At 41.9% G+C, this 23,481-nt stretch overlaps 1 protein-coding gene across 1 annotated transcript in view; it reads right to left on the bottom strand.

The window, feature by feature from the left end:
- The window catches only part of LOC310765628 (vitellogenin-2-like), a 30,015-nt gene that overhangs the window by 3,423 nt on the left and 3,111 nt on the right, over positions 1-23,481 (bottom strand). Inside the window, exons 4-26 of the mRNA XM_083620810.1 lie at positions 22,283-22,444; positions 22,015-22,163; positions 20,865-21,015; positions 20,602-20,759; positions 20,086-20,251; positions 18,657-18,782; positions 18,083-18,301; positions 16,885-17,102; positions 15,403-15,500; positions 13,758-13,879; positions 12,454-12,555; positions 10,689-10,808; positions 10,425-10,596; positions 9,719-9,812; positions 8,900-9,085; positions 8,178-8,310; positions 7,563-7,791; positions 6,492-6,700; positions 5,668-5,880; positions 4,723-4,865; positions 4,315-4,453; positions 2,617-2,752; positions 2,161-2,347 (exon numbers count right to left, since the gene is read on the bottom strand). Coding sequence (XP_083476936.1) covers positions 2,161-2,347; positions 2,617-2,752; positions 4,315-4,453; positions 4,723-4,865; positions 5,668-5,880; positions 6,492-6,700; positions 7,563-7,791; positions 8,178-8,310; positions 8,900-9,085; positions 9,719-9,812; positions 10,425-10,596; positions 10,689-10,808; positions 12,454-12,555; positions 13,758-13,879; positions 15,403-15,500; positions 16,885-17,102; positions 18,083-18,301; positions 18,657-18,782; positions 20,086-20,251; positions 20,602-20,759; positions 20,865-21,015; positions 22,015-22,163; positions 22,283-22,444 — 3,632 coding nt within the window. The remainder of the gene's footprint in view (positions 1-2,160; positions 2,348-2,616; positions 2,753-4,314; positions 4,454-4,722; positions 4,866-5,667; positions 5,881-6,491; positions 6,701-7,562; positions 7,792-8,177; positions 8,311-8,899; positions 9,086-9,718; positions 9,813-10,424; positions 10,597-10,688; positions 10,809-12,453; positions 12,556-13,757; positions 13,880-15,402; positions 15,501-16,884; positions 17,103-18,082; positions 18,302-18,656; positions 18,783-20,085; positions 20,252-20,601; positions 20,760-20,864; positions 21,016-22,014; positions 22,164-22,282; positions 22,445-23,481) is intronic.

Below are 23,481 nucleotides of genomic sequence, written 5' to 3'. Positions count from 1 at the left end.
AAGAATATTTTGTATGACAAATTCAAATATTTGTTGGGGAAAGTGTATCAATCTAGTGTGATTACCAGTATAACTAGTCTTTCTACTAGTCATATTACCAATATTCATTAACTATTTGGCTTCTCATATTTTGATCAGGTTGACTTTTGTTTTTTTTTTTTTTTTTTTGAAAATGATATTTATTGAAGTTTTACAGACAGAAAAGAGTTACAGAATAAAAAAATAAAAAAATAAAAAATAAAAATAAGAAAAAGAAAAAGAGAAAAAAAATACAAAAATACAGAGAAAAAATACATGAAAAGTAAAAAACAATTAAAAACAGATCGATATTTTCATGTCTTATATTTCATTTACTTGTTTCCTGACCTCCTCACACCTCCCTTTTTTGTATTCCAGTTCACATGGTTAATTCAGCAAATCCTTTCCCTCTTTGTTTTTATCTTAATTCTATATCTTAACATATTATAACTTCGTATTTTCATCCAATTATCAATCCATTTTTACATATTCTTTTTAACCTTGTTGCTAAAGCCATTTCATTTCAATCCAACATCATTTTAACATTCATTAATTTTACAATGTTTCTGCAAATAGTCTTTAAAATCTTCCAATTTTCTTCCACCAACTCTTCTCCCTGGTCTCGGATTCTGCCAGTCATTTCCGCCAGTTCCATATAGACTATCACTTTCATCTGCCGTTCTTCCAGGGTGGGTAAATCTTGTGTCTTCCAATACTTTGCGATGAGTATTCTTGCTGCTGTTGTAGCGTACATAAAGAAAGTTCTATCCTTCTTTGGCACCAATTGGCCGACCATGCCCAGGAGAAAGACCTCTGGTTTCTTCAGGAAGGTATACTTAAATACCTTTTTCATTTCATTATATATCATCTCCCAGAAAGCCTTAATCCTTGGGCACGTCCACCAAAGGTGAAAGAATGTACCTTCATTTTCTTTATATTTCCAACACTTATTATCGGGCAAATGATATACTTTTGCAAGCTTGACTGGTGTCATGTACCACCTGTATATCATTTTCATAATATTCTCTCTTAAGGCATTACATGCCGTAAATTTCATACCTGTGGTCCACAACTGTTCCCAGTCAGCAAACATTATATTATGTCCAACATCTTGTGCCCATTTAATCATAGCAGATTTAACCGTTTCATCCTGAGTATTCCATTTCAACAGCAAGTTATACATTCTTGCTAATATCTTAGTTTTGGGATCTAACAGTTCTATTTCCAATTTTGATTTTTCCACCTGGAAACCAATTTTTTTAATCCAAATTGTAAGCCTCCCTTATTTGATAATAATGAAGCCAATCTCGCACTTTGTCTTTTAATTTCTCAAAACTCTGCAATTTCAGTTTGTCACCCTCCTGTTCCAAAATCTTCCAATATTTTGGCCATTTGGCCTCCATATTGAGCTTTTTCTGAGCCTTCGCCTCCATCGGTGATAGCCACCTTGGGGTTTTATTTTCAAGTAAGTCTTTATATCTTGTCCAAACATTAAACAATGCTCTTCTGACAATATGGTTTTTAAATGCTTTATGTGCTTTAACCTTGTCGTACCACAAATATGCATGCCACCCAAAAACGTTATTAAAACCTTCTAAATCCAAAATGTCTGTTTTCTCAAGAAGCAGCCATTCTTTCAACCAGCAAAATGCTGCTGATTCATAATAAAGTTTAAGGTCTGGCAGGGCAAATCCACCTCTGTCCTTTGCATCAGTTAATATTTTAAATTTTATTCTGGGCTTCTTGCCCTGCCAGACAAATCTAGAAATGTCTCTCTGCCACTTCTTGAAACAGTCCATGATCAGGTTGACTTTTGTAGGGCAGCCATACATCTGGAAAATCCTGGACATCGCCAGGATTTTGATCCCTAAATTGGTGTCCGGGCGGAATTTGTTATGTCCATTCTAAATGTCCAGGGAAACCTGGACGTAAGGCAACCCATGTTGTAAGTGGGTCTTCTTACCAATTTTCTTATAAGTAGATGAAAAACTTATTTATTTTCTGGTGGTTTTGCGCAAAAAAAAAAAAAAAAGCTAAACAACCTTCCCCCCTAAAATAAATAAATAAATAGGTCAACAAATTTTTTGTCCAGATTTTCACTTTCTGAAATATGGCAACCCTAACTTATAATGCTTTACTTACAGATTGGCAAAGTCGATACGGGCCATTATCAGATCAGTTGACTGTTCTGCTTTCATTACCCTCACCAGGAATTTCAGTTCCGGGCTACAGTCATAGACCAAGACATGGTAGCAGTTTGCAGGCATTATATAGCGAAAGCTAACATTGTTGAAAGTTGTGATAGTGTCTTGTGATACTGAACAACGACCTAAAAAGCAAACGCTATCAGTAAGCATCTTCAAATGGTTAGAAATAATATTCTGATAAGAGATATTCTTCTGGCATATTTTATTATTGAGTTTTCAACCCAGAAAGTGAATCAGTAACTGGCATGGAGTCTGGAAGGTGTGCTGAGGACCAACTGAGATCTCTCAACCACCTGATAAGATGCTTCCAGGATTTGTGGTTTGTAGCCCTGGTGTAAACCAACTTTTGCTGGAACCAGGAGAGAAAAACGACGCTGGCTAACCTACTAACCTTTCAGATTTTCCACAAATGAGGATGGCAGATTAGAGATGAAACTCCAGGCATGGGGCTGCTTTGCTAAATCTTCTGCATGTTGGGCTACAGGGAGTGGAAGTGGTAGCCAGATGTTTGTGTCATAAAGTGTGACCTAATAAAAAGGTAAGATAACATCAGTGCTATTTTTCTAGAAAAAGAGGTGCCGGATCCCACCACCAACGCCTCCCTTGTTGTCTTATAATGGCGATGGCGCCCACTTGAGAAGTGCCAGAACTCAGTTCTGCTGATTTCTGGCTGAAAGGAAGGCCCTGCATAATATTTCTATTGCAAGGGGAAGCAACACAGGTTATTGCAAGGGGAAGCAACACAGCAACACAGAAATGGTTAGAAAGTCATACTGAAGAAGAAGAAGAAGAAGAAGAAGAAGAAGAAGAAGAAGAAGAAGAAGGGTAGTAGTAGTAGTTTGGATTTGATATCCCGCTTTATCACTACCCTAAGGAGTCTCAAAGCGGCTAACATTCTCCTTTCCCTTCCTCCCCCACAACAAACACTCTGTGAGGTGAGTGGGGCTGAGAGACTTCAGAGAAGTGTGACTAGCCCAAGGTCACCCAGCAGCTGCATGTGGAGGAGCAGAGACGTGAACCTGGTTCACCAGATTACGAGTCCACCGCTCTTACAATTGCACTCAGTTAATGGGCAGTGTCTGTTCCAGGTTTGAGAGACCTCTGGGCTATCTGCTCTCTGGAAGGTCCTCTCCTGCTGGTGCTTCATGGTGGCTCTATCTGGTGACAGGGGTCGGCGGCAGCACTCTGAGCAGTGCAAAGTAGTTGGATCCAGCCACCATTTAAATTTCCCAGAATGCCACAACACTCCAGGGCATGGTGAGAAATTTAAATAGCAGCTAGACCCAGCTGCCTGGTGCCAGCTGGAAAGTGCCAGCTGGAAATGGATTTTGTTTTTTAAGGGCTCCAAGGCAGATTGGAGCCTTCTGAATGCAAATTGGAGCCTTCTGAATGCAAAGCAGATGCTCTACCATTGAGACACTGGCTAATGAAAATCACCTCCTACTTGGTTTTGGCTCAGCCCTAGTGCCAAGCATATAGCCCAATCCTAGGTATGTCTTGTTAGGTTCAAGGGGACTTTCTCCCAAGTAAGCAAGTATAGGATTTTAGCCTTCTTCTGTATTTGCTTTCCTCTTTTCATTTGCTTAGTTCTTGACAAAGCCTTACACGCTCTTTGGAAAATGGAACAGATTAACGGAAAATAAACACATTTGCTTCATTTGCACAGTCTTATCGCAATAGCTCTTTCTTTCCTATGGTACAATATGAACGGTTGGCACACGCAGCCTTCTTTCCATCTGCAGATTTGTGGAGGAATTTATCTTGAGAGCAGCATGATTCCATAACTCTCTCTGTGCGAAGCTTGGTTTTATTTGCTGATCTGTCATTTATTAATTGGAGCGATATAAATGACTATTTAAACAATTGTTTTAGGGTGGTGGGATTCAGAACAGCAAAGATTTGCCAGGAACAATGATACAAAAGCCACCCCTCACCTCCTGCCCTGGCCATTGTGAGCTCACAGGGTTCTGGATGTTGTGGCGATTCCACGACAGATATTCTCTCCCTTCCCCCCATCCCCACACGTACACTTTGGATTGCTGCGCTAAGATTATTAAGGAATGTGAAAACCCCAAAGCAAATAATTTACATTATGTAGCTTCAGAACAAGAGCACAGCTTCTCGGAGATGTGAGAGCCACGACTACAGAAGTCTGCTGTGAAGGATTCTTCTGTTCTCTTTGGGACAATCCAAGCCTACAGGCCATATCAGGAACAAATGTGGATAGCCTAAAGGGAAAAGGAGTGAAAGGATTAAATCTCCATGTTTGGAAGAATGCCTTAAAATTCTGTCCGTTTCAGACCAGAAACAACCTTGTGGGTTGTCTGGAAGGAGAAGAGGAAGAGTACTAATGTTTTAATGCAACTCATTTTGTTGGGGCAAGAAACACAAACATAATGGCATCCCTTGCTGGTAGTTCTCTGCAGATGTAGCTCAGCTCGATTTCCACATATAAATCTAAACATATATTTGAAGTTGTGAATTACTTAATTCTCACCCACTTGCAGCCGCTTCTAGTCTTGAAGGAACTCTGAGCCAGTCCACATTAATTTGCATAGCTGGATAACCAGCAAACCATCCATATTCAACCTTCATTGCAATATTGTAGTCTCGACAATCCCAGCCCCATTTTAGATAACCCTGAGAAGAAACAGGTAGTGGATTTTATGCCTCTAATATAAAAATCAAAGTAGCTACATCGCTGCAGTTACTACACTGATTTTTCAGATCATTGCACTCTTCTATTTCCTTAACCATTACTGGGAAATTCAGTTCTAGGTTACAGGCTTTTTTTTGGGGGGGGGGTCTTTTTTTGAAAAAGCATCTTAACCAAATACCATAATGGCCTCTGAAAGTCAAGTAGCACTTTCCATCCATTGCAGCCCAAGGTCACAACTGAGATGGCATTTCTGCCACCATTTGCAATGAATCTTTTCAGGCAGAACTTCCAAACATCTGCCTGAAATAAAAGCGACCAGCAAAATGGCAACCCAAGAAAAAGTGTTAAGAAGCAGGCCACAACTGAAATAAACTTCTTTCTTGCTTTGACTCCTTTACACCTGTGGCAGCCCTGTTTAGGGAAGTTTTTAATGTTTGATCTTTTATCGCTTTATCTTCTTCTTCTTCTTCTTCTTCTTCTTCTTCTTATTATTATTATTCTGCTGGGATCTGCCCAGAGTGGCTGGGGAAACCCAGCCAGATGGGTGGGGTATAAATTATAAATTATTAATAATAATTACTACTACTACGACTACTACATCCCGTGGCCCTGACTTTGCCACCACCTCTCCCCAGCCCTGTCCACATAAGCAGCAGATACACTGGTGCCAGGAGTAAGGTGGTTCTGCAGATCTGCCCCACTACTACTGATAAATATTGTAATGGTTGCTGAATGACTTGGTTAGGGAAATACAGTATTTTTGGTCATATAGTTGTTTCTTACCTCAGCCTTCTGAGGATCAAGAATGGAAATACCAGCACAGAGCTTGGGTCTTTTGGATTCTTTTAAGTCTGACACAAAGACTTGTACTGTAGGCCTGGAAGTGTGTAACTCATTGTGGAGCTCAAGGTGAAATATGGTGACCTTCTTCTCATTCTGGATAGCACGGAGATCAGCAACCAGCACCGATGATTTATTGTCTCTCAAGAATTTGGGCTAAAGTCAGAAGTAAATTGGGGGGGGGGGACTTCCTTCAGAAACATTACCACAAACATTATCACACCGTTCAAGCAAAACTGAACAGCACACTGGAATTTAATTGCATCTTCCTGGTATAATATGCCATTTTACAAAACATTTCCAATGAAATTCTATTGTGCGAGATCAGATATTTAATGTGGTTATATCATTTAAAATGTCCTAATTTTATCAGCACAAGGGCTGCAAAAACAAAGCAGTATTAAGTAGTAGGCTGGATATTAGTCAATAAGCCAAAAACATTTTGAAATAGGTTCATAATCTATGAAAGCTTTAGTACACTAACTAGTAAGTGTATTTAATAATGCAGCGATTTTAACTTTCATATATATGAACTATATAGCCTAACTACAACTGAGCAGACTACAGGGTAGGTGCTGAAAAAGTTTCCCCATTCATTGTGATAGCCCATTTTCACATGCAAGTTATGAATATGTATGAGTGGCCCAGCACTTAGTTGTAAGACTGGGTGCTTTCCCTCTGAGAGTCTCACCCACCCACCTCTTTTCCATTCATTCCCTCTCTCCTCCACACGCCTTGGTTTCATTTTCATTTCAAGCCATACAAACCAGTTCGGTTCCTTTACTCTTCTTGGTTTTAGCATCCTCTTTCTTCCCTTTAGTCTTCCACTTCTTTCTCTTAGCCTTTTGGTCTTCATAAGAAGAGGATTCATTATCTACATGATCTTCATCTTCATTGGTGTGCCTCAGGTGGATTGTGTTTGAATGCGATTTAGAGTCTGCTTGAACCTCTAGCTGTATTTTGGTTCTAGCCGCTTCTGTCGAAAAAACCCGTGCATGAGTTAGAACAATAACTATTGAAAGGTAGACAATCATCAGTTGTGGGGAGCATCAGGTAGCGTGTCAAGCGTTGACATTACTGGCCCACAACTGTGCAGGGTGCCGGGGGGGGGGACGACTGCTGCCCTCCAGAGCTTCCAGGCCTTCTCCTCCTAACATGCAGCTGCTGCTTGTTCCTCCCTCCAGACATGCAAAGAATGACCAGAGTCAAGAGATTCTCCCCTTCTTCTGAATAACTGTGCACTGGGCCCAGAGAAGGAGGGCAAGCAAATGGATAGCAGTGATGGAGATGGGTCCATTCGTGGAGGGAAGGACCAATGGAGAGCATCTTGCCCAAGGGCTCTTCAAAGTTTACACTAGTGAGCATTGCGGGTGTGGATTACTGTTAATGAACCTATTGACCTACCGCATGGAAACTGCAATGAAACCTTTCTCCAGACCTAAATACATTTGCCTGGAAATATTTCCCATTGATTCATAGGGTGCACACTGCCCAAACAGATCAAAGCTGGTGAGATTTCCCCCTTTTAGTGGGGCTTCTTGGTCACTTTTAAGATGACAGATAATTCCTCAGCACTTTATTCTTCAATGATAAGGAGAAACTGCATTTATGAAAGTATTTTTCTAATCAAATGTTTGATGCTCTCCTTTTTGCAGAGAATTGACTGCCGTGGGGTGATGGGATGGGGCTTATGCAGAGTATGGAGGGAGACCCCCAAGAAAGGCAAAGTATTATTGTATAGGAATTGTTTACAATTCAGTATAAGGGTTGAGAACCACAAAATTAGTGTGCGTATTCAAGTTTGATTAGTAATGATAAATTTCTAATAGAAACTGTACCTGGTTTCACAGCTAGTTTGAGTTCACATTGCCCAAAATACTTGTGTAGGTATGCATCTTTGAAGAACGCAGTGCTGCACTCTTTCATGGTGAAACATGTTTGATACCCTAAGCTAGATAGTTTGATATATGAACTGGGTGAACACATTGCGTTTCTTTGACTGTGGTGAAACTCTTCTTTCAAGCCATAAATGAATGCCCGTGATGCAATATCAAAGACACTTCTTTGCTGCATTAAAAAGAACAACAACCGATAAAATATTGGACAGGAAAAAAGTAGTAAATAAATTCTGAGGCAATTATATGAAACTGTATTTACCTCACCAGAATACAGTAGTTAAAGCTTAATGCCTGGATATGCATAGATAGGTAAACTGGGTGCCCCAACGCGTTTCCACAAAGTAGATTCGGTGAAGTTTTATTATATAGATAGGCTACAATTGTGAATTACTAAAACAGTATATATTTACTTCGTAATATTTCAGTGGATAAACAAATATTTTGATTCTTTAATTGAGCATATTGGATAAGTATGGAAATTTAGAAATGAACTGGAATCAGCAGCAAGACCTGGATCATCCGCTGTGTGTATATTTACAATGTACTATCCATTACCTTTTTGGTCCTAACTTTTGATGATCCAAAGCATTGTTCTAGAACATCAAATCCAATCATGTCTGGCGGAACCGGGGTCCTCAAAGGTGAATTTGGTTCATCCACATTCCTTGACACAGCATAAAATTTAGTCCTGAAAGCACAGGTGTAAAACACTCAATATGTAAGTGGAATAAGCCAAATATACATAATATAAGGTCGCTGTAATTTTCAGTCCAGTCATTCTCATGTTTGTCATGACTTGAATGAATGACAGAGATGATACTGAGAACAACTGAGACACAAATGAGGCGTGTGATTCAGGAATCTGCGGGTGGAGAGAGTTGGCCAACCTTTCCAAAGCACACTCCAGACATCGTTGTGTCGCACATCCTTTGTTGCTCTTGGAATTCCACAGTAGTGAGAATTGCATTTTGATCTGTAGTAGCCACTTTAGTGTCTATTGAGGCTGACCCTGAAGTCCTTACTTAGGCAAAATTCTCATCTACTTTATTGCCTTGGTAAGGACTGCAAGATCAGGGCCACCAAATACCGGTAATAGAAATTGCCTGTAAAGGTAAATAGATGTTTAGAAATCACCGAGAACATGACAAATTAAAAAGAAAAAGCAACCCTGTATACTTCCAGAAGTATTACTGCATTAAGAAACCAACATATATTTATAATTTTTGCAGCAGCAGAATTCACTGCTATTTGCCACAATTAAGTTATAGCTACTGTACCTCACAGCCAATAATTCTGTTTGCTGTTGGACTGGGGTCATTTCAAACTTAAATATTTCCTCTTTCATGTCTATCTTGGCATCACATTTAACCGGCATGCTTGCATGGAATTTAGCGTGGAATTCAAGACCAGATTGGAAATGTGGTGTGTTGATTGCCATCACTCCTACCAGATGCGTTGATACACTGAAAAAAGATGGAAATACCAACTTAGATAATAATGTAAACTATTCCCTCACACTCACTGTACACACATTTAGAATCTCATTTAATATGCAACATACAGAATGAGAATCTGTCAGTAAATATAACCACAAGGGACTGTTAGTGATTCAAACATAGGAGCCGTGTCAATATTTTTGTTAGATCATGCAGATTATGAATTTTAGTGGTAGGGGACTTTCTTTCTTGGTGGAGTGGACTTGTATAGTTACAAATAAACTCAGATATTAAAGAATTTTTTAAAAGTCTTTTGTCACCTTTCCTTTGAATGGAAGCCAAACCTGGTTAAGCACTGCCTCTGTAATTTCTCACAGACTGAGGTAACGGAAGCACAAAGCAATATTCTTCTTTGATATAGGTATAGTGCTGTCAGCTACACCTGCAATCTGACATTCCCAGGTGCCAGGTGGCCCCACTTGAAAAACTTGCAATAGTGTGACTCATGTCTCCCATCTTTGGAACAGAGGACAGAAGGCCAATGCTAGTCAGTTGGGCACCACCAAACCCCAGTTTGGACTATGTAAACAATTCCTTCCTAATTTCGCCATTCATCAGAAAATTAAGCAATCCTAATTTCATATCAGCAATCATGCCTACCTTGAGTTAACGTCAGCACTAAGAAGCAGGCTGGCTTTAAGCAACTGTTCTGGTCCAGAGTCATTAGTCAAAGAAGGAAATATCTTCCCATCGACTGTAGGAAGTAAAAAAAGAGTGATTAAATGTCAAAAGCATGAAGCGAAAAAGGAACTCAAGACATGGATTTACTGTTATCAGCTAGCATATTTTCATTTTCACAAATGTATAAGCAATTCACTAAGTTCTAGGGATGGGTGAATCTGTCAATATTGGTTTCTCTGAAGTTTCTAATTTTCCAGCAGCTCACTATGTTTTTGCATCAGTTTGCATGAGTATGAGTGTGTGTGTGTGTGTGTTTGTGTGTGTATAATCACAAAAAGTTGTTGGTATTTTAGTGCATATTTTCCCAGGATCTGCATTTCTGCAAGCAATTTCCCATATACATATTTTGCTAAAATAGCATTTTGCATGTTATTTTCATGAATATGTGCATTTTTAGGCACACTTTCCTCTAATATGCACATCTGTGTGCACATTTTCTGGATGGGGAACTACACTACAAAATCAGGAGAAGTGCAGTTTTTTTGAAGGATAGCTGTTTTTTGCTTCACATACTGTTTCCGAGAGTGAAAATTAGATAGGTTCGTGCAAGCTGAACTGAATCTCTCCACCATCCCCAATGATCACTAACAAAGCTAAGGTGGTATGGGGCTGTACCAGTGCTCACCTTTTGCTGAAACATCTGCCACGTTGGCGCCATATAAGCCAAGTTCCAGTGGGAGGCCTACACAGGTAGGTACAATGTGTCGAAGTTCTCCTGCCAGTATGGGCTGGGTCCACCTGCCTGTTATGCCATTTTGGAACAGGGGGGTCAGCATCTCTGCTGGTTGGGTCACGAGCTAAGCAAAAGTAAAGATGCAAGTGTGTTTAATCAGCAATCGGAGATGGAGAGAGAGTATTTCCACACCCAGAATGACAAAAGTTGACGTACCTTCACAGCCTTTTCAATGAGTTCTTTGTCAACCAGAACAAAGGCAATATCATGACTAAATAATTTCAGAGAGCTGAACAGCTGAGGCTTTTCTGAAGGGAGTTCCTTCCATCCCTTTAGCTGGCAAGAGAGAAATGATTGTTTTTTTTTGAGGTTGCTTATAGTCATGTTGGGTTTCACATAGTGTCAGTTTACCTTTAATTATTGCAGAAATTATATAGTTGCTAATTGAAACATACCCATTTGGTTTTCTTTGGACAAGGGGTGGACAACTCAAGCCTAGGGGCCTCTGGGCATCTCTATATCTGGTCTTTGGGACTCTCTCCAGGCCATAACCCTTCTTTGATCCATACCCCTCACTGCCCCTGCTCCACACCCTCCTTTATTTATTTTGCCTGGCAGGAATTTATCATTGACCTATAATGCCTTCTGCGTGCCTGGATGCAACAATGTATTTATAGACACCTCCAACTTTGGGGTGACTGAACCAAACCACTCTGTGAAGCACCTGTCCCCCTCCATTAAACAGCTTGCCTAGCCACCTGCCACCCATGCTGCTCGCTCGTCTCCCTATCTGCTATCACACCAAAATTGGCGTAGTCTCCAATAGATGGTCGCACGAATCACAGCGTGATGACACCCTTGCATTTTATTTATATAGGAGGAGATCTACAGATTGTGTATGCATGCACATGGTTGTCACTGATTGACTGACTGATTGATTGATTAACTGACTCTCATTGTTAAGATGTACTGTAAACCCACCATGGGAAAGTCTGAAAATGTGTTGTTTGCAACTCCTCTAAAATGGGAGACTTGAATTGTACTCTTCACAGGGGGTATAGTTAAATGGTGGGATTCACTCCCAGAAGCAGCTTTACAAGAGGATTAGACGAATTCACAGAGGAAAAAGTTATCCATGGTTACTAGTCACGATGACTATGTTCTGTCTTCACTGGCTGAGGCAGTATGCCTCTATATATACCATTTGCTGGGGAAAATGCTGTGAGGAGCATGCTTTTGTATTCAGGTCCTGCTGACAGGTTTGCCATAGGCATTTGGTTGGCCACTGTGATAACAGAATGCAGGACTTGGTGGAACTTTGGGCTGAGCCAACAGTGCTCTTTTTATGTTCCTATGCTAGCTAAACACCTATTATTTGCTACAAATGTTCTCTGAAACTTCTTGAAACAAACAACTGAAAAGGATGATAAATGGGACGTTTTGGCAACAAATGGTGAGAACATGGGGTAGTGGAGATCAAGCCAAGATACACATGGTATGCAGTGTTTGGCTCTGGGAATAAGCTTTTGACTTCTCTTAGGAGGGTTCAGGCTAGATGGGGGATTGTTGTCCTTTCAGCTACTTATCAGGTGTGGTCGGAGGAAGAGTGGTTTGCGGCAACATCCAGAAACATGTATATTCATGCATGCAAAATGCAGTGGCTACTAGCCACAATGGCTATGTCCTATGGCCACTGTCAAAGGCAGTACGGCTCTGGATACCAGTTGCCAGGGAATTGCAAGTAGACAGGGTGCTGTTGTGCTCAGGTCCAGTTTATGGGTTTCCCACTGGCATCTGGATGACAAGTGTGACAACAGGATGCTGGAATGGATGGACCATTGGCCTGATCCATTGGGGCAATAGTAACCCCCTTCAGCAGGAATGAAGTTAGGCTAAAAAAGCAAACGAAGTGGCAGGCCACATTTCCAATTAAAAATCTACTGCGATTCAAACTAACAACAACAAAAAGGCACACACATACCAGTTTCCCAAGCGCCCTAATTTTTTTGTACATTGAAGATTCAGCAAATGGAATATCTTGTGTTTTGAAGATATCAGCGAGCCCTTCCAGGTCGAAACGAACCTATGTAAAACAAATAAGCTTTATATGCGCAAAAATATGAAGCACGGAATCACTGAAGAACAGAAAATGAAGAAAGGTTGTTTAGTAAATCCTTGTAAAGAAAAGGCCTGGAGGAAACTAAACAGAGCAGAGAAGATATTGGAGGAATTCCATTGGCAGTATGATTTCATCTCAGGTAACTTCTTTTCAATACCTTCCTTACACTGAAGCATTGAAACACAAACTGAAATGACTATTTGGAATAGGAGGAAGTCCAGATAGGAAGAAACCAGTGATGTTGGAACCTTCAAATGAGGGGTGGACGAAAAATTTGATTCAGTTCATATTTAAAGCTGAATCTATCAAATTTGCACTTTTCAAAACAAATGAGAACCAAAACACAGCTATCTTTGGAAATTCATGCAGATCTGAATTTTGCAGTGCAGTTTTCCAACCTTACAATGCTCACAGAAATGCATATGTTAACGGAAAGTATGGATAAAAATTGAGATGTCAGTGAACATAACACAAAAATGCATTGTATTAGGGGAAATTGTTCCAAAAATGTGTAAACTGCATACAAAAAGCTGTTTGTTAGGAGAAATTCACACTAAAATGCTGGTGAATTTCCATGGGGGTTTAAAAAAACAATAATCTGCAAATTGCTGCTAAATGTGGAAAATTGAATATAAGATTTAAAAATTTCAGATACTGAGAGAACTGGAATTGATAAATCCTTCGCTCCCTACTTCACACACAGTATTTTCCTCGGCAGTGTTCCTTTGTTTATGATAAACTACCATTCTTGCCCCTGGCAAGCAACATAGCAGGTTGCTAGGGACAAGAGGAATATTAGCATGCAACGGAAACAAAGCATATTTGGCCCTGAGCATTATAGCTTAGATCGCTCCTGATGTAGCTGGACTACCATCACATCTGTACCATACATTTAAAGTACTCTTACACCACTTTGGCAGTCATGGCTCCCCTCCTCCTAGCCTGGGAACTGTAGTTTGTTAAGGGTGCTGAGTGTGGTTGGAAAATCCCTTGGAGAGCTCCAATTCCCAGCACCACTGACAAAACAGAGCCCTTAATTTTAAGCTTCATGCCTTCAAATAATAATAATAATAATGTTGGATCTAATGAAAAAGCTAATATTTTCCTCTAAAATTGTAGCTTTAGAAGAAGGAATTACATACCATTTTCCATTGATATGTACTTACCTCTGCAATATCCATTGCTGAAGTGGCGTAGTAGCCTCTCATCTTTGCAAGGACTGATGGAAACAGAGTCTTTGGACTATTCATTAGGTAGACTCTTCCAATTGCACCAGCTCTGTAATTTCCTATGATAGGAATTTACAAAATAAATAAAAACTGTTTGCTGCTCGTTGTAGGATTTGTTCCACACAGACAATTAGATGTGATTCGATATACTCGCAAATTACACAGCAAGTGGAATCATAGCGAGACAGCCTATTGGTCCATTTAGCTTAGTAGTGTCTACACTGATTGGCAGCAGCTCTCCAGGGTTGCAGGCAGGGGTCTCTCCCAGTACGTATGGTGCTCTCAGCAGTGCCTCATCCAAGGAGTGCAGTTCCCAGGCAGGGATACAGGGAGTCAAGTGATCCCTTATACATCCTGATCCCAAGTTGTTTAGGGCTTTAGATGTGAAGACGTTTTGCCCTGCCACATCCCAAGTATACTCATCCCTTTTGAGGATAGCTGCAGAATTTTGTGGGGGCTTAGCTCCCTTCTTGAAAATGGCCCCCATGGCCCCACATAGATGGTGCCCCTGGTACGGGGAGATATATTGCATGACAAGGCCCTGGGCCCTCCCCCGCCTCTTGGAAAATAAAACACACGGACACCAATATGTTAGGTTAATGGGATAATTAAGGCCACAAGTTTATTGGTTACAGATGTGAGCAGTATTGGCTTAGGCATTGGAACTGAACTGACTATTTCTGACTCCTGCCCACCATGCAGATAGTCTCATAAGGGTTAACCACCAGTAGGGGGAGCCCTGTTGATGATCAAGTGCGAGCTCCCCCAGGGTCACCGATGGGATCGTGGCATGGCCCTAGCCCATACCTGGGCTTCGGACAGGATCCACACCCCTGGATCCCTTTAACGGAATACCCTTCAAGAGGAGGGGCAGGTGAAGGCCACTGCTTCCCCTCCCATAAGCCAGGTTTTACCAGTGCCTAACCACCAAACCTTACAAAGTTGTGACGATTGCTACGAGGCAGGCGAAAACCACATGGCTGGTGCCAATTTGCCAAGTGGGAAAATTCCTGCCTGGCCCCCTAAACAGGTGACCAATCGTGGTCCATAGCGAGGCCAAAGGCAAACGCATGGAACTAGGGCGGGACGGAGGGCGATCCAACACAGGAGGAGGCAAGAAGGAACAGCCCCCTGGCCACGCAGTAGTTTAAATAGCGTAAGCCATGCCCCCCCGGTTGACCAGATAGGTCAGCTAGGGACCATGACGCAGCCGGGTCCCCCAGTGATGTGGGAGGAAGGGGAGCGGCTTTACAGAAGGGTTTTGTAGGTAAAGATAAGGAGTTTGTGCTGGATTTGACGATGGGGAGGAAACCTGTTTGAGGAATGAGTGCTGGTGTGAAGTCAAAAGATCCCTCACCACTTCACCATCTAAAGTCCGCGACATTGACATGGGAACTTGGAACATGAGTCTCCCTTCATCATAAGTTCCTCTTTTAATATATTACCAAACCACAGCATGGGATGATGCAGCCATAATCTTTTGAAATATAAAGATGGAGCTTCGTACAGCAGCAACATCTTGCAGGACAAGTAATCCAGTTTAAAAAGAAAAAAAAATCATGCAGCCGAACCAGTTACTTACGGTAGAAGCCATCGATGTGGATGACGCTGCTGTAGCGAATGCTCAACTTCTCTAGTTTGGGAGAGAGCAGCATGATGGCAACTCTGCAAGCTGCAGACCTAAGGGACAGCAGTGGAACAATATCATAATCCTATTTAAGCAGTGCTTTTTTTCTTAAAAATGTTTAGGGGTACTCTCATTTTCCTACTCATATTGAAATACTGCCCTTCAATGAGGCCAAACTTAGATTCACAAAATGTCTAGGGGTATGCGTACCCCTCCGAAAAAAAGCACTGTATTTAAGGCACTGCAATAGACTTAGCTCCTCGTGGGATGCGGTTGGTGCTGTGGGTTAAACCACAGAGCCTAGGACTTGTTGATCAGAAGGTTAGCAGTTCGAATCCCCGCGACGGGGTAAGCTCCCGTTGCTTGGTCTCTGCTCCTGCCAACCTAGCAGTTTGAAAGCACGCCAATGTGCAAGTAGATAAATAGGTACTGCTCTGGCGGGAAGGTAAACGGCGCTTCCGTGCGCTGCTCTGATTCGCCAGAAGCGGCTTAGTCATGCTGGCCACATGACCTTGGAAGCTGTACACTGGCTCCCTCGGCCAATAAAGCGAGATGAGCGCCGTAACCCCAGAGTCGGTCACGACTGAACCTAATAGTCAGGGGTCCCTTTACCTTTACCTTTAATAGACTTAGCAACTTTCAGGAAGATGTTTACTTATTATGAAGAGGGGAATCAAAACCCTCCACGTTGTTTTTTGTTTGTTTGTAAAGACCCAACTGGAGTTTAAAGGTTCTCCTAGTCACATGGGGCCTGCTCAGGGGCGGACCTTGGCCACATGCTGCCCTGTGCAAGGCCACATGACGCCCTCCCCCCAGACCTTGTGGCGCTGGCCTAAGCCAGGCTTTGGGAAGGACATGTGAGGTTCTGGCAGGGTCCTAGAGCACTCTCACTTCTTTTCCAAAGGCCTGTAAGTGCTTGCCCATCTTTGGGAAGGAGGAAGGAGGGCTCTAGGGCCCTGTCTGAGCCCTCATGCCTCCTTCCCAAAGCTGGGCAACTGCTCACTAGACTTTGAGAAGGTGCCTTTCTTGGCTATGCATTCAGTGCGACTCCCTGGCCTGCTTTTTGGTGAGTGGATGCTGTGCAGGTGGGAAATCAATTCAGGATCCAACCATATAGGGTGGGCTGACTGTGTCAGTTAAGGATGTAGAACCTTATTTCTGTTGAAGGCCGCTTTCCCTTGGGGTGTAACATTTGGGGGGCTGCGTGCTGGTGGTGGGACCAGAGTAAAAAAAAAGTGAATGACCACCAATCGTCTCTCTCCTACCCTATTTCTCTCTCTCTCTTTCTGAAAGACCCTTCCCTTCAAAACATCCAGAGGTGTGAACCAATTGCTTGCACGGGGCTTTTGCAACCAGGCCAATGGATCTCCAGTAAACTCTTGATTTACTGGTGCTGGTTTACCAGGCTCCCTTGTTTGTAGTTCTCCGTCTACTTACAGGTCATAGAGCTGTGGAATCTTGCCCATGGCCAAGACCTTCATGTGCGAATAGGCAAAGCTGGCAACCTGCAGATTTCTCTCCCTTTGCACGACATTGGCCAAAGCTGTCACTAGAGGGACAGCAGGTTTGGTTTCAAAGAAAACAACACAGGCCACCATCCGGACTTTAGAAGGAAGAGAGTTGTTTGCAAAGATCTGAAAGAGAATTTCCCGTACCTGGAGAGAAAAAGGACAATGCCACAAGTTAAACGATAATTTATGTACCAGTACAGGAAGCTGCCTTATGACTAGAAATGGGTGAATTTGTCAATTTCACGTTTTTTTCCAATCTTGACAATTTCCACATCATGTTGTGAAAATCCACCAGCATTTTAGTGCAAATTTCTCCTAATATGCATGTTTGTCTGGCATTTTGCTTGATATACAAGTTTTGCAGAGCAATTTTCCCTAAATGAATGCATTTTTGCATGTGATTTTCATGAATTTATGCATTTTTATGCACACTTTATCCCCATAATAATCATTTTTGTACACATGACTTGGCTGGAGAACTGCTTTGCAAACTTTGGAGAATATACACACATATATACAGTGGTTTTTTCCTGGGGGGACGCAGGGGATGCATACCGCTAAACATTTTGTGAATCTTTGTACTTTTGTCCATTTATGGTATTTATTTTTCCTGATTTGAACTATAAAATAGTGCTTTTCTTGAGTCAAAATGAGAGTACCCCTAAACATTTTTTTTAGAAAAAAGCACTGCATATATATAATAGTTATAGGACCCTCCTACATCTGAGCTGCGGTGTTTTCTATAAATTGGTACTGTTGTACCAGCCCATGATTTGACACTTCGGATGCAATTCAGAGATTAAAAATTCGCCTGTGACACAAGCAGTTAAATGCCTTTTTGCAATGGCTTGCCGCTATGTTACCCTTCTGTGAGAGAGGGTAGGAAAGGGTCTCTCAGAAGGCCACGTAATCATCCCAGTGAACGCCTCTCATGTGCCCTTGGGAGGATCCTTTGCTAAGCAAATACACTTTTAGCAAAATTATTTGCACCGCACGGCATCCATTTGCTGATAACCCAGGTTCAGTGCCCTACATTAATGTGCATGCTTCCTGGCCCCTATCTTAGATTACACCTGACATTTGCTCTGCGTCCCATTTATTTGGTTAAGAATGACTTTGCTTACTTCTGGGGCTTGCTTCCTTGCTATTTTCCTCAAGGCTAGTACTGCCTCGGTCTGGACATTCTCTGGCAAAGCATCAGCCGTAGATGAAAACCCTGGCAAGAACTTCTTGATGTAATTAATGCTGGCTGGTTCTCCTGCGTTGCCCATGGCCTTCAAGGCCAGCACCATGTCTTCCTCGTGTCCTTCGCTGACTGCACCAGCTGCAAGATCATGGAGAGGCTGGAAACAGAACAAGGGTCTCGTGTTAATCGTTCAGTTGCTGATCTTTCCTATGAAGCTCAGGGGTGATGTTTGCCTATGTGGAATGCACAGGAACTCAAGAACAGCAAAACAACTAGCAGTTCATCCACACAAAAATCACAACTTGAATCCCTATTAGAAAATACATATATTTTTAAACACATTTTCTCTCAGAATGCACATGTGCATTTGTAGATGAGAGCTGCTTTGGGACGTTTAGGATGTGCGAAAGTCAGGGAATAACTGAGTCCCAATCAAATTCCCACAACCCAAGGCGCCAATCTGCAGGCAGATTTTTGCACACTTTTAGGAAATGTGAACACTGATTTGTTACCTGAAGAATTTCAGCAGGGCAGGGGCGGAAGTCAGTGCAGTGCCTGTTTACCATGGCGCCGTATCCTAAGTCAACGATGATGCGAAGCGCTGAGGATTTCTGAACTCCAGGAGAGGTAATCAGATCCTGCAGAAGCCAAAACAAAGACAATGTAATGTGGATATTTGCTGGAACCATTGGTTTGTTTGAAATATATCTGAGCCACTTTTCCCAGAGCTCAAGGAGGCTTACATAAATCATTACACTAATAACTCCGGTACAGAGAACTACAGCTTGAAACCAAAAATAATGACCCACTATAAAGATTTTTCAGCCCTTCCTACAATTTTCTCAGACCCCCAAATCACCTGAAGCACCACCACTTTCCCTACAGATGCCCTGCTGTAAGTAGTTCTACAGCCCTCAGTAGCTTAGATAGTGGTGACCTGGGAGAGGACATTTTCCGTGGCAGCTCCTAAGTTTTGAAATTCTCTCTCCATAGAGGTGCAACCAGGAAATGTTTTTGGCAAATGCTGAAGACACACCTCCTTTACCCTGGCCATTGACACCTGAGATGTGTGTTTTCAGAACCACCTTATTTCTTCTGATTGCTTTTTTTTTTGTAATTGTAAGCTTCTAAAATAATTTTTAATTTAGTTTTTTTAATTGTTGTAACTTTGACTGAAGGATGAAGGACAGGTAATGATGATGATGATGATAAAACCAATCATCTTGCTATCTATAAGCCTTACTACACAGACGGGCCTTGTGCAATAGTTTAAATCTCAACTTCTGGTCCCATTACATATTTATTCCTGAGAATGTCAAAAGCACACCCTATTCTGACACCCAACGAAAACATATATTGCTTTGACGCTGTCCATTTCAGCACCACTTTACATCTTCTGCTTGCCTTCACTGATTTGTTTCCCTATGCAACTTGAAGCAAGATCACATGGGGCGTAACAACCAATGACGTCACACCACCATGATGACATCATGGACCCCATAAACAAAATCATCTGGGTCAACACCACTACCAATTGTATCAAATGGTAGTGTCAGCAAATAAGGACAGCAAGTGCAAAAAAACAAGCTAGAAAATGATACTGTGAAGAAACACTAGCTATATGAGAGCAAAAGGATTACACACAGCATTGAAACAATGTCATTATTTTCAGTAATTTGTTTAGGGCTGCTGAGCATATTAATTCTGAGGTAAATCTCAATATCTGAGGCTCAAGATTATTCAAACGCTTTAACCACCTCGAAAAAGTGGAGAGATTACAAACTGATTAAAACTGATTGCATATAATTTATTCAAAAGAAAGGGAAGCTTTGTACTCTTGTGATCTTTTTCACTGAAGGCAGAAGAAAAACTGAGACTAAAATGCTGCTCTGAAGCTCCCTACTGCTTAGGGAAGTGGGTAACATTAAACAGTATACTTACTGCTGCCGCTTGTAAGGTAAGGCTACTGGTTTTTGTTAAATGGAAGGCCAAAGTAAGACTGAGAGCAGACTCCAAGGAATTGAGAGACTCTTCTTCAATTCTTTGCTTCAGGAACGTAAACGTATTGGTGGTTCCTGCTACAGCAAGTGCACTCAAGAGCCAGCGCCTGTAAAGCAAGGTGAGAGATCGTCATCTTCTGTTTCCCCTGACTGGTAGGACCAGCATAATCACCTGGCATCCTTGGACAACTTCCAGTGCCCCACGGAGCCCACTTTTGATGGCTGCCTTGGTCCCCTCTTTTTTCAGCACTCTGCTGACTAGTAAGCCACCATTTCAGTTGCTTAAAATTGCAGAGAGCACCCATGATGACCTCCAACCACCCATTCGAGTCAAGTAAGAAGTACCAGTGCACAGAGGAAGGGACCCACTAGAGGGCACTACACTGAGGCCCCACTCACACCTAGAGCTGGCCGTGCCAACTAAAAACACGGGTTGCACATTAACAGCATCAAATACCTATATAGCTGTCTATCTGCAAATTGTTTCCAGAGAGATTCAAGATCTTCAGGGGTGGCTGCTCGGGAAAGTTCAATAAGTTCTAAGAACTTGGCTGGCGTTTCTGGATGGAGTTGTAGCTGGCTCTCCTGAATTAGCAACTCCAGCATTTTCACCATCTATAAGGTAAACAGAGGGCGAAAGGAACTGGTTATATTCCCTCCTTGACTATTCAGAATCATTTTCTAGGCCTTCCGTTCATTTTCTGTTGCGAAACGTCTCACCCGTGGCTCAGGGTTATCGGTCTTTATTAGGTGCAGAGCCATCTGGGGGAGGTCTTCTGGAAACTGATAATGAATATTTCCATAGTTTTGCAGCAAGTTCCCTGGCATTTTGTCTTGGTTGGTTGTTGTTTCAATCAAAGTCAAGTTTTGTCTAGATGGGGTAAGAAATAAATTCATGTATTAACGCTGAGAAGAAGGATTAAGGTTGAAGTCTATAGATTCTGACAGAAAGGAAATGCCTTCACTTTGACGGAGAGAAACCCATGTTCAACATCACTATGGTGCCCAGTCTGAGGGCTCAAAGCATTGGTCAGTTTAGGATTCTACAACCTGTACATGCAGCTCAATGGTAGATCTCATGCTTCACATGAAGAAAGTCCTGGGTTCAGACTCTTGTTTCAAACCCTATAAGAGCTGCTTCAAGGCAGCATTCTTCATCCAGCATTGCATCAAACACTGATTATATATATTACTGCCCTTCATCAAAAGATCTCAGGACGGTTCACAGAATAAAATACAAGGTAAAACACAAGTAAATAGTTTAACCAAAACAGCAAAACAATAACCCCTCTTTTCCACAAACACAATTAAAAGGATATAAATATTAATCAGCCCAAGGCCTGGTTGAAGAGGAATGTTTTTGCCTGGCACCTAAAAATATATAATGATGGTGAGCAGGCCACAAATGGGGAGCCACTGCAGAAAAGGCCCATTCTCATGCTATCACCCTCTGGACCTCACATGGAGGAGCCACACGCAGAAAGGAATGATAAACTCAGAGTGTGGGACGGTTTATACGGAGATAGGCTGTCCTTGACCTTGAGAGTTCTCTCACTTCAAGAGAAAATCAGCTAACCATTTGGAGAGCTGCCATATCTTTAATGTTGTCGTCACTTGTTGACCACAGAATGAAGTGATATTTTCATGGGATGCTGCAGCCATCACAGATCAAACACTCCAAACACTTGCATCTCCCCTGACATCACCTTAGACACAACGCTTTTGAAGGGTTTCCCATTCTCAGCTACCAGTCAGCAAGCACAGCCTAATCATGTGCCAATAGAGTGATGTGCATGCATGTGCAAACCAATCCACAATTCTGGTGACATGCTTCTCCCTTGCTCTGATTGTACCACCATGTCAGACATACCTTGCGTCCATAACAGCAGTACTACCAACTTCATTGAATGGGGAGATAGTATACACCTGCCGGGAGTCAACGTGTGTGATCAGGGCTCCGGTATCCATGTATTTTAGTCGGTAGTTGAAGGCCACAGCCCCTCTTGTGTTTGTGATGTTCTAAGAAGGACAAATAAACTGCTTATATCAAGTTCTTTTAAAATTAACTTGGTTTATACTATTTGAAGCAACCTCCGTTGTGAATATTTACATCAATGGCTGCTGTTAAGGCTCCTTACCAAAGGACATGTAGGACAAGGCCGGACATAGGCCATTCCAATGTTCTTCACAACTTTGTTTGTGCAGTTGCTGAGGTCTTTGGTTCGGGAAATGGTGCTTACATTATTGGCCTTGTCCTCTTGGACAATGTACTTGGTGAGGCAAGTTCCTCCAACTCCATCCTGCAAAGAGCAATGGACAACAATGAAATCACAAAATCTTAGGTCCTAGGAAGATCGGAAAGTCTTGTGCACCATAGCAATGCAGTGCCCTACATAACCGTCTCCCTCACTTCCTATTAACCCACATAATTCAGGTTACAGTTTGTTAAAAGGAGAAATCAGGAATGAACAAGGCACACTAAGCTCATCAGAGTGAAGTGAGTAAAGTCATATGTTTTCAGGATGGGAATAGGTAAGCATGGGCAATGCAGGGCAATAGATATTTAGATAGGCTGAGTGGGAAGGAATTTATTTCATTTTTGATGTTCTTCTTCACCCATGGTTCTCTTGAGGTACCAGAGATGGGTGCAACTTGGGGAAAGTGATATTGATCCCATTCTGGAGAAAGTTTTCATTTGAAATCAATTTATCTGCAATGAGATCATTGTGGACAAGGCATAATTTATGCGACAAACCTACCGGTATGTTGAATTCTCCCCCACCCCCAGATGTAACTCACTAGGAAGATTTTGCTTTCATTTTCAAGGTCTGAAAGTTCATTGGTCAATGTGAAAGCCACTCATCATATGTGATCACTACATATATGTTTATTTCACTGCTTCTATATAGCTGGAATTCCTTCATGGATCCCTGCCTTGTCGTGGTGAAGGGGCTTGAATATCTCCAAGAAGCTATGAGCTATGCCGTGCAGGGCCACCCAAGATGGACAGGTCATAGCCAAGAGTTTAGACTAAATGTGATCCACCTGGAGAAGGAACTGGCAAACCACTCCAGTATTTTGCCAAGAAAACTCCATGGACATGAAAAAGGAGAAGCTTTGAGAAGTGAGAGTTTCCAAGACACACTCTGGTTCATGAGGTCATGGAGAGTTGAACACGACTAAGACAACTAAACAACATATAGCTAGAAACCTGAGGTGTGTAGTAGCTTCTTGATCAAACTTGCATGTAATGCAATAATCTCACATCATAAGCTACACAGATGTTTTGCGCTACTCAGACAATGAAGTTCCTTAATTTAGAAAATGTGTGGAGTAG

This window comes from Podarcis filfolensis (assembly GCF_964270895.1).
Source record: "Podarcis filfolensis genome assembly, chromosome: 6".
Lineage (NCBI taxonomy): Eukaryota > Metazoa > Chordata > Lepidosauria > Squamata > Lacertidae > Podarcis > Podarcis filfolensis.
The sequence above is the reverse complement of the archived record's forward strand: the minus strand, read 5'-3'. Positions and strand labels throughout refer to the sequence as shown.